At 40.7% G+C, this 14,191-nt stretch overlaps 1 protein-coding gene across 4 annotated transcripts in view; it reads right to left on the bottom strand.

Moving 5' to 3' along the window:
- Window positions 1-7,359: 7,359 nt before the first annotated feature.
- Window positions 7,360-14,191, bottom strand: part of EDARADD (EDAR associated via death domain) — a 29,719-nt gene continuing 22,887 nt past the window's right edge. For all 4 annotated transcript variants that reach the window (XM_081186241.1, XM_081186243.1, XM_081186242.1 and 1 more), the window contains exons 7-8: window positions 10,093-10,141; window positions 7,360-8,853 (exon numbers count right to left, since the gene is read on the bottom strand). In XM_081186241.1, the coding sequence (XP_081042367.1) occupies window positions 8,477-8,853; window positions 10,093-10,141 (426 nt within the window). In that variant the 3' untranslated portion in view covers window positions 7,360-8,476. The remainder of the gene's footprint in view (window positions 8,854-10,092; window positions 10,142-14,191) is intronic.

The following is a 14,191-nucleotide window of genomic DNA, read 5'->3' as shown; positions in this document are numbered from 1 at the left end:
AGTGCACTCCTATTGCTGGTTAAGGAAGCAGTAAGCATACATCATTAGCCACAAATCTAGTTCTATCCTTTATTGGGACCCACCCCGAGAATATATGTTAACTACATTCAACAATATACAATGGGTGGGGCTGGAGAGAGGTCACATCCTCAGGCATGTATTATAGAATACTGTGTTTTCATGCATTTCCCCCCCCAAGCCAGCTTTGACCTGAATTGAGAAAAAGAATGGCCTAGCTGTGTTTTAAACCATTACTGTGTTTAAAGACAATATTTACAATGCAATGAGGTTGTTCTTTGGATCAGAAAAATTGGATCAAAGTTTGTTGGAGGCGGGGAACACATCTAATCACAGTCTATGTACATATTACTTCTAACTCTGACTACAGTGCGCTCCCACCATTGATTATTCAAGACATGTACACGTTATTTGCCACAGTCCATCTCAGTCCTGTATCTTGAGAAATACGCTGCTTCCCTCGAACCAGCTTCCCTCTGATTTGACAGATATGGATTGCGAACACCACATCATCATGTGTATATAATGTGTACACCACTTCCCAAACCAGCAGATGCAGAGTAAATAGGAGTACGCAGCCTAAATGTCACTCTTGAAACCTGGAATCAGAAAACACACAAGGCCTTGACTTTAATCTAGAATTGTGTGTATGAGTGCAAGAGTACCAACCAAACAATTGTCACCCCACATTTTCCTATCTCATTATATTTCCAAACACCAAAGATTAAATTATTGCAATACTACAGTTCATCAGTAGATGGGGTGAGTCTTCTTCATTTTGAGGCTTCTTGCCCAAGCCGATGCTTGTTTACTTTGAAGTATATCTAATTGAGTTCAGTGGGTTTTGCCACCAAGTAAACATTCTTAGCATGGCAACTCTATTAGAAAACACATCCCTTGAGACAGAATCAAATTTTCTTAGAACACATAAGCCAATACCTAAAACAGGCATAATTATTTTGTTTTACATTAATAATAATAATAATAATAATAATAATAATAATAATAATAATAATAATAATTATTATTATTATTATTATTATTTATTATTATTATTATTATTTATACCCCGCCCATCTGGCTGGGTTTCCCCAGCCACTCTGGGTGGCTTCCAAAAGAATATTAAAATACTGTGATACATCAAACATTAAAAGCTTCCCTAAACAGGGCTGCCTTCAGATGTCTTCTAAAAGTCTGGTAGTTGTTGTTCTCTTTGACATCTGGTGGGAGGGCGTTCCACAGGGAGGGCGCCACTACCGAGAAGGCCCTCTGTCTGGTTCCCTGTAGCCTCACTTCTCGCAATGAGGGAACCGCCAGAATGCCCTCGGCGCTGGATCTCAGTGTCCGGGTAGAACGATGGAGGTGGAGACGCTCCTTCAGGTATACTGGACCGAGGCCGTTTAGGGCATAAAACCATATGCCCTACCATAAGCATAAAACCATATATATTAAAGCAACTCATTTACCACTAAATCAGAACACTAGGTAAGCTCCTTCTGCCAGTATAGACTCTTCACCTCTATAATTTCCCACCAGCCATTCTGATTTCATAGATACAGTACTGTTTGTTTGTTTGTTTGTTTGTTTAGAATAATATTTAAATACCGCTGTATCATAAAAATATATCACTGTGGTTAACAATGTAAAAATATAAAACTAAGCAATAAAATCACAAAAAGCTAAAAGCAAAAAGGAAATTAAAATTTTGAGGAGCACATGATAGGGTGAAATAGAAGCCACTAAAAAGTGTTGTATTTTTGTTGCTTTCTACTAAACGATGGAAGACATTATACGTTTTATTGGATTAGCTTGTTCTTCACACTAAACTGGGACTTCAGTGGGAGAGGAAGGAGATTAAAATAGTCACCCCTGTGCAAATAGCCAACCTGCCTTAAAAAGGATTTAGAAATATGGTCAAAATTGAAGCTTTCCTTGTTAGGCCGAATTGCAGTTATTAAGATGAATGTATTGCCTAGAATGTTATTTTTATTTCAAGCATTGCAAATTCTTGACAAGATGGACTGTTTCAAGAGGTGGCAGAAAGACATTTCGAAATTTGTCTGGCAGGGCAAAAAACCCAGAATAAAATGCAAAGGAAAGAGGGGGATTTGCCCTGCCGGACTTAAAACTGTATTATGAATCAGCAGCTTTTTGCTGGATGAAAGAGTGGCTGCTCCTCGAGAATACAGATATCTTGGACTTGGAAGGCTTTAATAATGTATTTGGATGGCATGCATATCTTTGGTATGATAAGGTTAAAGCGCATAAAGCTTTTAAAAATCACATTGTTAGGAAAGCATTATATAATGTCTGGATCAGATATAAGGATTTGTTGGAAAATAAAACCCCAAGGTGGCTGTCGCCAATGGAGGCTAAAGCCGTGAAAAAAGTTAACATGGAGGCTAAATGGCCAAAATATTGTGAAATTTTGCAACAAGAGGGAGACAAACTGAAATTACAGAGTTATGAGAAATTAAAGTTTAAAGTACGAGACTGGCTCCATTATTATCAAATAATGGAGGTTTATAAACAGGACAGGAAAATTGGCTTCCAGGTGGAAAAATCAAAACTAGAAACAGAACTGTTAGAACCCAATACTAAGAATCTGTCAAGAATGTATAACTTGTTGCTGAAATGGAATACACAAGATGAAATAGTTAAATCAGCTATGATTAAGTGGGCACAGGACATTGGTCATAACATTATGTTTGCTGACTGGGAACAGTTGTGGACCACCGGTATAAAATTTACGGCATGTAATGCCTTAAAGGAAAATATTATGAAAATGATCTATAGGTGGTACATGACCCTAGTCAAGCTAGCAAAAATCTACCATTTGCCTGATAATAAGTGTTGGAAATGCAAAGAAACTGAAGGTACTTTTGGTGGACATGCCCGAAGATTAAGGCTTTCTGGGAAATGATATATAATGAAATGAAAAAGGTACTTAAATGTACTTTTCCTAAGAAACCAGAGGCCTTTCTCTTGGGCATTGTCGGCCAATTGGTGTCAAAGAAAGACAGAACTTTTTTATGTATGCTACAACAGCAGCAAGAATACTCATTGCAAAGTATTGGAAGACACAAGATCTACCCACTCTGGAAGAATGGCAGATGAAGGTGATAGACTACATGGGACTGGCTGAAATGACTGGCAGAATCCGTGACCAGGGGAAAGAGACGGCCGATGAAGACTGGAATAAATTTAAAATTTATCTTAAGAAACATTGTAAAATTAAGGAATGCAAAAATGTTGAGGTTTTGGAAAAAAGGGGATTACAGCTGTAAAAGATTAAGTAAAAGAAAAGAATAAGGGGAAATTTGATAAAACCAAGGGGTAGGATTTGCTGAAACAAATTTGGAAATTGGGATGCAGAAAGGGGAGGTATGGGGAAGTCGGTGAAGTAAGGTTTAAGAAAAAAGGATTCGAAATTATACATGTTTGTTTATGTGTTTGTTTGTTTGTATTGTGTAATGTTTGTGTTCATAAAAACTGTGAAAAACCAATAAAATTTTTATAAAAAAACAACAACAGCCAACCTGCCTACATGCATGACAGACCACAGAATATGGTGTAACTCAGTGCTCAATCACAACACAATAACGGTAGTAGATTAACCCAACAGGGAGACCATATTTCAGATAACAGGGTGTGCTGGCCCTGTGTCTTGTACACTTAGTGATCGCAAGGGGGATTTCAGTGAGGAGAAGGGCACTGTGCACTTTCTGCGAAAGCCCACCTGTGTAGTTTGGTGCTCGTTTTATCTGAAATGCGGGTGCCATCACTTGCACAGTCCCTGACGTGCATGTTGTGGAGGTGTTTTAGGGACACAGTGTGCATGCCTGATGTTTTCCCACCATTTTTGTTTTGTTTTAGCTGGGTCATTTTCTTCTCTCCAGCTGGGATGAGCACAGTGCAGTGACTGTTCCCCCAGCATAGCGCTAACATATCTCTAGCCCCCACATAATGTGGGTATAGGATTGCTGCATCTGTGCTTCAGACCTTTGTGCTCAGCAATTAAGCAGATGTTCCCTCATATTATTGCTTGGATTTTTAGCTTAGTGTGAAGCTGGCTCAGTTAAATTTAAAGTTATCAACCTACCCTACAGTCCCAATCACATCGGTCCAACATGGCAGAAGTGACTGAAACGGCAGTACATATAACAGCTTAAACGTATAATACAAAGTGCCTAAAAAATGTAAGAAAGGATGAGAGAAACTCATGTTGCATTGCACTTCACATATAAGATAACTAAGCAATGCTCTTGTGGAATGGGCTTGTGGGTTTGTGCCAAGAACCTAATTAGAGCTTGAATTGCTTGTCGGAGATAAAAATAGGCCTCACAGCCGAACTTTTGTATGTAATCTTAGCACAAATTAAGCCCAAGACAAAAAGGAGAGTAGGGGGAAGAGGAACATAAATAGGTTGGCATTTGATAGCTATAATTTTATCCTCTCAGAGTAGCTGTATGTTCCATACCAACACATAGGTAGGCAAATGGAAAGAGAGTCAGTGGTGTGATGCAAAGAAGACTCTTTCTTCCTACCATGGTGCTCAGTGGCATCTTATAATGCCTTTTGACATTTTTCCTTTCCTTTCCTTTCCTTTCCTTTCCTTTCCTTTCCTTTCCTTTCGCTGTGAACAATCTCAATTCAGTGTCCCTAAATCTGAAACATCCAGAACATATATTCAGAAAATATTAAAATTTGAAGCATGGATTCCATCTAACGTTTGATAAATGTTGAAGATGCAAGAAACTGCATGAAGACTCCTTGTATAGTTTTTGGAAATGCTCCTCCGGGAAACCCTTTAGTAGGTTTATCTTTTGGGACAGACTATAGTTATTACTCAAGACCTGAACGTGTCTGCTGCTTGGTTGTTTACAGAATATAGTGAATAATAGAGATCTAGAAATTGTTCGTTAATTTTTAATAATATTTTTATAAAACGAGATCAATTCTCCACTCTATCAGTCTCATTTTACAATATATTGGATATCACTGTACTGATAAAACAAGGACATTCTGTGAGCGTTCTTGGAGATAAACAAATGCACAGTCAAATCATAAGATGCCATGACCAATGGTTGCAATGAATTGGAATGATAAATTTCACAAAAATGGCTCGATTCAGAGCTCAATCTAAGCCAAAGGCGGGGAACCTGTGGCCTGCCGGCCAGACTTCGAGCACCAACAGGCCTCCCCATTTAGCCCACACTCTTATTGTTGACAATTATAGGAAGGGCAAGATTTCCAAGACTGATGAAATCCTTTCCTCTTATAGCCACTAATGGGAGGCCTGGGCACACATGGTGCTCTCATCATTGGTTTTCTAGGGTGGCCTCTAATGAATCACCCCCCAAAAAAGTCAAATCACAGATCTTCAAAAAGAAAAGAACAAAAAATGCACATGCTGGTTTTAGAAAATATTAACTGTAATTTAAATGGAAATACAATGCACCTCACATTAGTGGGGAAGAATGTGACCAGGCGAGCTGTGTACCTGCTGTCTAGGTGGTAGTTGTTGATGGGAAACTTCTGGGCTCCTGCTCTCCCTTTTAATTTTTTATTTTATTTTTATGTTTTACCAGACTTCGGCAAGATAGTCCTTCAAGTACAGGACAGCCCTTTAAATGGAGAACTCTCTCTGTGTAAAGTAGGACACATGGCCACGCCAAGGTATTCATCCATTGTATTCTAAATTAAGGCTGTTGAGTTTACACATCTTCCTTTCATTTGATGGAAATGTTTGCCTTAAATAATTACAGCAACAGTAGTTTAGGGGGAAAAACCAGCAGTGCACTCAGACAAAATCTAATAAACAGGATTGATTTCTTCTACTAATGTTAGAAACCAAGGTATAACACAAACATGTAACAGAGACCGGTTATATATACAGTAGAGACTATGTAAACACAGATCCATTACAGTAAAAAAAATACTTAGCAATTCTTAAAAATTCAGCATATTATTATGTGAGTAAAAGGAGTAAACACACCGCGGCTGAGGTTTCACTCAACATTCAAAGCTAACTTGCCTCATCTGTTCTTGAAGGCAGCAGCTCCGAAAGCTATTCAGAAGAATTTTCAAGAGCTTAGCACAGGGGTCTGCAACCTTTAAGACAAAAAGAGCCACTTGGACCCGTTTCTGAAGAAAAAACAACAACTGGGAGCCGCAAAACCATTGCGACATTTAAAACAAATATATCTCCGGAGCCACGATCTGACAGCGGGCGGGAAGGTGATGTCGGGACGGTGCGTGACTAACGCACGCACCGCCCCCATGCGACATCACAGCCAGTACAGTGCCCGCCACAGTGAGGAGTGTCGGGGCGCACAATGCGCCTCCTCCCCTCGCTAGTATCCGCCCCGGAGCCGCAGCAAAGATGTAAAAGAGCCACATGCGGCTCCGGAGCCGCGGGTTGCAGACCCCTGGCTTAGCATGTCTGAAAAAGGCTTCAGTCATAAGCATACCTACTCGGAAGTAAGTCCCATTCAATTTAAATGAATTGCTGCTAAGCATGCATGCTTAGGGTTATAGCTCAACATTTTATTTTATATTAAAATAAAATGGTTTAGCCCTTCATTCTTTAAATACAGATATTGATCCTATGGTTTCTCATTATCTCTGTTCTGATTCATATGTGTAACAAATGATCCCTTTTTCTATTCACATATGTAGCAAATGATTCATTTTTTCTACAGCATACCCTTCACATTTGTAATGTATTCAAAGTGTCTGACTTTTACCTCTGAATTGGCCCTCTGCCCACCATTGTGTCATGCTATGTAAGATATAAACCAATGCATATTCAAGTGACTGTAATTAATCTGAAAGTTAATTTCTGAGACTATTTCTTTCAATAGTTTACTAATAGATCTCTCATAATTGTTATGATAATATTGTAGAGATAAATGCTTTGTAACAGCCTCTAATACTAGTTCTCAAACTGTCTCTGAAAACATGTTGGAACAAATCTACTAACCACAGGGAATGAGCAATTCCAATTAATGGAATCACTCCAAAAATATTTCAATATATTGCCACATTTGAGATTTAACCACTTTAATTCAAAGAAGCTAAAAGATCTAAAACTACAGAGACACTGCAGTGAACTTGAATAATCTGAAACAAGCTAGAGCTACTGGCTCTTGACAATTCTCTGTGAACTAAATACTGTATGCAATTTATTTTACTTGCAATACAGGATTGCACACCCTAAAGGTATTGCTTTATTTAAACACAAATTTATATAATGACTATGTTGTTTATAATACTTGCCCAAAATTAATTTATTAAAGCAGAGTATCTAAACAGCACACGATTCCAAATACAAAGCTGTTCCAAACATAAAATGTTCAGAGTTTATTTTCGTTATGCAGGTTAGAACTTGAAAGATCTGGATGACATCTAATACTCAAGAATACAGATGGGGGCGGGGAAGAGAAACCAACCTTAAGTCAAGGGAATGCAATTGCTGATCATAGCTTTCAGAAGCAACAGCAAAGGGAAGCTGCCACAATTTTCTGTGTCACCCACTCGTAGTCCAGGACCTTTAATTGTAGCAGTAAAACTCAATCTGTATTGACACAAACATAAGGCAAAGAGGACTATATACTCCCACTGTCAGCTCCAGGTTTTGGGAGACCTTCAGCTAGATGACTTCAGGTACCCCATTTCAAGTAGTCCCACATCCTTCTTATTACTGTTGACATTACCCATCCATTTGTCCTGTCCTTTGGGCCTAATCCACACCCTAAGGAGAGGGTGAGGCGATTAGAGAGTGCTGGTCCATTTATTCCTTGCTCCTTTCACTGCCAGCTCACTCAGGGCTGCTAGATGGGTAGCGGCAGGATGAGGGGGCTCTGGAGGTTGTCAGGAAGCCAACCTTGGGTGCCCCTAGACTGCTTTCTTCAGAAGCACATGCCTTACTTCTGTACAGTTCACATATATCTTTAGAAGTACAAAAATATATCCCCCCAGGAATTAGTGGGCTAGGTTAAATAAATGAGGATATTCCAGTGCTGGTATGGTCTGCTTTCTTCTCTCTATGGCTGAGGCAACTATGGTGGGGTGGAACAGGCCCCAGCAGTACAGGTATGGGCCCTTTAAAGAGGAGTCCAGACCCTTTTCCATCTTCACTTTCATTATTCTCTCCGTGAAAATGGGAATTAATTATAGTTCAGTTTGTTTGAAGGAAGTAACTGTGCAGTCAGCCAAAATAGTGTATTGTGGTTGTCATTCTTCTTTTGCTGCATTGAGCTGATGCATATTTAAAGATCACCTGTGTTGTTGCAAAGGCTAGGTACACAGATACAGTAAACATTTTATGTTGCAAAAATGAATGTGGTTCCTTTCACTAACAAAGGAAAGCTACACATGCACAAACTGAACAGAGTTACGTTACTCTTTCAATTTTACACCATAGAAGTAATGTGGACTGGACATTTTCTTTCATTTAGTAGTTGTCCTGATAGGTTCCATGCCGTCTCTTTGGCCATTCTTTTTCCACCCACTTCAGCAGCATTTTCTCAATATCAACTCTTTGATATAATTTACAGAGATCAATCAGCTGCTCCACAGTTCTGTCACTATTGCGTAGCAAAAACTCCAAGGTGGGACTCTGTGGTTTCTGTTCCAGGAAACACAATTCATCGTAGGTCATTCCCCATTTGCTTGCAAAGTTTCTCCAGTTTTTCACTGTAGGGTGGGCAGGATCCAACTTTATCCTCATCATATACAGCAAGTCCTCATCATTGAGCAGGTCACTGATGGTTGGCTGGCGAGACAAACATAAGGAGCAGGTGCCATTTTCTGTACATGACTTCTTCAGAGCTAGAAGTACAATTATATTGGAGTTATTCCTTAGCTTTGTGGCACATAAAACTCAATGGCCTCATTCAGGTGTACTGATTAATGAATTGTAGTTTATCAAACTGGGAATGAGCCACTTACCTACGTGCTCCCTCCTTCCCCTCTCCCCTGCACTGTGTGGATTCAACAAAACTTTATTGGTTTCTTAAGCCAAAGTTTCATGACACCAGAGCCAGGAAACTGAGATTTAAGAGTTCTCTTCAAGATATAGAGCTGTATTCTGGATATAAAGCCATGGCTTATCAAACCCATCTGAATTGGGCCAATACTTGCAATTCTGAAAAATAATATGCTTCACAAACTAGGGTCGACATATCTTGAAGAGCAAATAAGGGTGCCCGCTTGCCTCTTTCCCCAGCTCAGGCTAGCAGTGGCTGCGGTGTGCAGAGCAGCCCGAGCCACCCAAGCCCTCAAAACTCAGACATTTCCTTTAAAATGTAAAAATCTGCCCGGATGGGCATGTTGGCCCCCCCAAAAGAGGACATGTCTGGGGTTTCCCAGACATATGGGAACCCTACACAAACTGTTTCTGAAATAAATGAGCATATCTATGGTTTTCTTATGCACTACACAGAGAACATAGAAAGCATACAGACACAGAAAGCAGCCGTCTACTGAGATCATTAACCCATCTAGATTGGCATTGTCCATTCTCACTGGTAGTGGCTTCCCAAAATCTCAGACTACTTCTGTGAGATCTTATTAACCGGAGACAGCAGAAGCATCATGTGTGCAACCCATGTGCTCTACTGCTGAGCTCTGACTAGCTAAATCCAACAGAGCTGATTATGCTACCATACTACCATGATACCTGATGAAGTGGCCTGGACATGCTGCTAATAAAAGTTGTATCAGAATGGGTTAACCTTCCAACTTCCCCAGTTAAAAAAAAAAAAAAACAGGAGCAGGGGCCTCATGCAAGTTATCTGGACAAACAAGTTCAATATTAATATTAGTTTTCTGCATGTCTCCACCTTACAGGCTCACTTTTAAAAGACACCTTGAACAACCACTAAACATTTTGTTAAAGTCTGATCTAAGAAACTATGCTATAATAGAGCACAGTTGTGTAAGATAAAAGTGTTTGGTTTTTTGTTTTGTTTTTTACAATCAACGTAATAAAGATAATTCCCTTTGTTTGCTGGCGGTTCTAAATTCAATCCAGGCACTAAATTCATTTGGCTAGGGGCACTGCATTACCTGTAGGTGATTCACCAGTACTACTTTGGCTGTCATCATCTTCTTCTGGCTGCAAAAAGAAGTAACGTTGATTTAAAGTCTTGTTTCAGGGAAAGGAACTTTAATTTATCAACCTATGAGGCCTGAATCTAGAGAAATACGTAAGTAGCTATTGCTTTAGGGGGGGGAGATGAGCGGGTGAGATTAACCATTTTATGCAAGGCTTTAAATGATTTGGACAAACATTTCTCAGCAGTAAGGTTAGGCCAAGAAGGACCCTGGCGATGGCAACAGATCAGCAGCAACAGCTTGCACTATTACGAAAAGGCTATAAACCCAGATGAAGAAAACCCTTTCCCTGTTTATTTTAGGTTTTAAAGATTAGAGCAACGAGGGGCTTTCCCTTGAGATATCTTCAGGAAAATACAGTTGCCTTTTGTATAGCTTCATTCACCCAAGAGTATCACAAAACACTCTGGATCAGATCGTAAATTGTGCATGCAAATACAGGTAAACTATGTAGTTATATAAGACACTGTAACCAGACACCTTGCCCACCTACGCTTAACTGCATCAGTAAATCCATTCCAAATAAGCTACATAGATAATGTATGTGCTACGGCCATGGCAACTATACACACAATGCCTAATCTGTCTTCTGGGGATAATCAGAATCCGCAGAAGGGGCAGGCAGAATCCTACACATTTTTATCTCGGTTGAAAGTCAGTGTTCCCTGCACCATTCTCTCTGGTGAAATGTTACATGCTAATGAGAGAGTTGTAGTCATAATCAAGAGGCTTCTCCCTCATTGGATTTCTCTTTTCCAGTACTAAATAACTTTTATTTATATTGTCAGATTTGCATAAACCCTAGACACCAGTCGACTAAGGATTTCTCACTGAAATCTTTGGAAATGTTGCTCAGCTGATATCTGTATCCCAGGGCTGGGGCGGGGGGGGGGGGAATTTACTACAGTCGTACCTCGGAAGTCAAACAGAATACATTCCAGAAGTCCGTTTGACTTCCAAAATGTTCAGAAACCAAGGTGCGGCTGTCGATTGGCTGCAGGAAGCTCCTGCAACCAATCGGAAGCCACAGAAGCCATGTTGAGCATCCGGGTTCCAAAGAATGTTCGCAAAATGGAACACTCCCTTCCAGGTTTGTGGTCTTTGGGAGCCAAAATGTTCAACTCGCAAGGTGTTCGGGATCCAAAGTATGACTGTACTGCCATTACTGTGTTTTTTCCCAGCTCTCCTAAAGTTTTGGCATAGAACTGTAGAGCTGGAAGGGACCACGAGGGTCATCTAGTCCAAGCCCCTGCAATGCAGAAATATTTTGGAAATATTAAGAGTCCCATGCTTTACTGGCTGAGCTATTAAGTGCTATTTAAAACGACGAAAACGAGACAGGATATGATAGTGTGTGTTGCTTCTGGTTGCTGAGATGCTGGTGGACTTTCTCCAGAATAGAGATAGCAGGAACTGATAGAAACATGACCAGAACTGTAACTTTGTAGGGAGAAATACTGGCAATCGATTTAAGGGAATGGACAGAGAGAAAAGACAATGCCATGTGTTAAGAGAGTCAGAACTTCGGTGGAGAGTCAGCACTGCAATATCAATCCTTCTATTTCCAATGTCCAGGCATGAGTGCTACTGCTCATTGTACCCAAAATGGCAGCACCCGTGCACAAAAGGGAGGTGTCAGCAGACTTGGGGAAACTCCCAATGTTTGCAGAAGCACAAAAAAATATTTAGGAAGAATCCTAAGTAGGGGACCCTGCCCCACCACCCCAAAATAGCCCAATGGGAACTCAGCATGCCTGGTAGTCACAGAATGCTAACTGACCATTGTAGGTAGGAGAATGGAATAGAATATCCTGGAGGCAGGGCATGGCTGACTGTGAACGGCAACCCTGCAACAGTTTGCTGCTGGTCCCAGTTGTAGTCTAGAATGCTGTCTGGAACGTTTAAGAGGATTGTGTCCTGAGGATTGTCTGATAATCCCAGAGGCCTGGAGGCATGCCCTACAGCCATCGGTTCTTTACTAAGGACATAAGGACCACCCTTCTGGATCAGAACAAGGATCCATCTAGTCCAGCAGTATGTTTTCCAACATCAGTCAGATGCCTTTGGAAAGAGCTAGACACTAAATATCAAGTATCTCCCATGGTGACCAAGGAAGACAACTAGATATCAATCCTGTAGCAGATTAATAAATCCAAGATGAAACTCTAAATGGGTAATCTAATGTGAAAGGGGATGGCAGCACCTAGTAGAGCATAGTGGGATGTACCCCTCTGTTTTCCAAAGTCAAGTGAATCATTGGCTCATTCTGTTCAACCCTGCTGAAAACTATGGCACCCCAAATTAACCTCTTTGTGTTCAAATGGAATTAACCTACCAGAGTCTTTGAATCATATCAACAAGAACACAGGAAGAATGAAGCTAAAGCAGGATAAAATTAGTATACTGTGTGCCAGATTGGCATTTCAGAGCAAACTGCAAAAGCAGGATAAAATATTGCTTTGTTTGGATTTATATTAAAACACCCAATTTTGTATAATATCTAAGAATTCTCGCTAAACCCAAGGTAGCCCCCCTTTTTAGAAAAATGTGCAACAAGACAACAACATGAGATCCTCCCATTACAGTGTGTGCTGCCATACATATACAGCCCCCTGTCCCTTGTGGTAGTTTAGCTTTGTGTCTTGTGAGCCAGACAAGCAGGCTGCAGTTCAATGCCAGAGTGGTAGGTAGGAGCTCAGCTGTTCCTGTCAAGACATGCCACAAACTCCACCAATTCAATAAAAGATTAATTCACATGCAATTACTTCTAAAACAACTTCAAATACAGTTGTGTCCATTTTGGTGCATGTTAGTCAGTGTATGTTTATACTGTAAGAGAAGTAACCAGCTACTAATACATTGCCATTTAACAAGATCATTTTTATTGCCTATTAATAAATTGCAAGACCAGACAGAACTACAAATTTGCCTTCCATGTGTTGGAAGATGAGAAAAACCAGTACACCCTAAAGGCAAAATGTAGCTTCTGCAAATACACTGAGACATTTGTAAAGGGAAATCAGTTTCACTGCTTTAAAACACACACACACACACACACACACACACACACACACACACACTTCAACTGAAGTCAGAAGCCAGTTTAATATGATGTGTTGTTTTGACGAAGACCTTTTGTTCCCTAAGGGTACAATCCTGTACTCAAGTTCAGCCAGCTGAGGGGCTATAGGATTTGGTGGAAGCACTACTGCATTGAAGAACTTGAGACACAACATTAGCACAAAAAGTACATCAGTGAAACCACACAGAATATGCTAATAGAACATTCTACTAGTGAAAGTACAGGAGCAAAACAGCCAAAATGGGATGTAGTCATGGGGGTGGGGCACAGAGGAGGAGCACACTTGCATCAAATCCTCCAAACCACGACCACATCCCCACGGAGAGACCACTTCACACCAGTCCCAAACTTAACACCAAAAAATGGCCTCTGGTTTACTTCCATGAGAAGTGGGTGAGGTTATGCATTAATGAGTGCCTCACCCACACTGCCATAACAGAGCCCAGAATAGGGTGTGACCCAGCACCTAATCGGACCAGTAGCTAGACCTCAGCATACAGGCTTCATAGTGACATCTAGTGATGCTTTCCTTTGAAGCCTTGACGGTTGGGACTTCAAAGAAAACTGGGGTTTTCAAACAGCCCCTTGCAAACATCTTCTCATGAAGATGTTTACAAAGGAGCTTTCAGACCCCCTTTCCCTCATGCATTTCTTCTTCAAATGAGGGGATTGAAGGCATGCTCCCCTCTGCCCATTAACTAAATAATTGGTGGGAGCACGCCTCGTCGGATCAAAGGAACAACTGGAAACTTTACACTTATGTACACCTTTGAGGACCCACCATTACCCAGCCCATACCTGACATCATATAGGTAAGGCAAAGATAAAGGGCCCCTGGACGGTTAAGTCCAGTCAAAGGCGACTATGGGGTGTGGTGCTCATCTCACTTTTCAGGCTGAGGAAGCTGGTGTTCATCCACAGACAGCTTTCCGGGCAACATGGCCAGCATGACTAAACTGCTTCTGGTGC

This window comes from Podarcis bocagei (assembly GCF_964188305.1).
Source record: "Podarcis bocagei genome assembly, chromosome: 3".
Classification (NCBI taxonomy): Eukaryota; Metazoa; Chordata; class Lepidosauria; order Squamata; family Lacertidae; genus Podarcis; species Podarcis bocagei.
The sequence above is the reverse complement of the archived record's forward strand: the minus strand, read 5'-3'. Positions and strand labels throughout refer to the sequence as shown.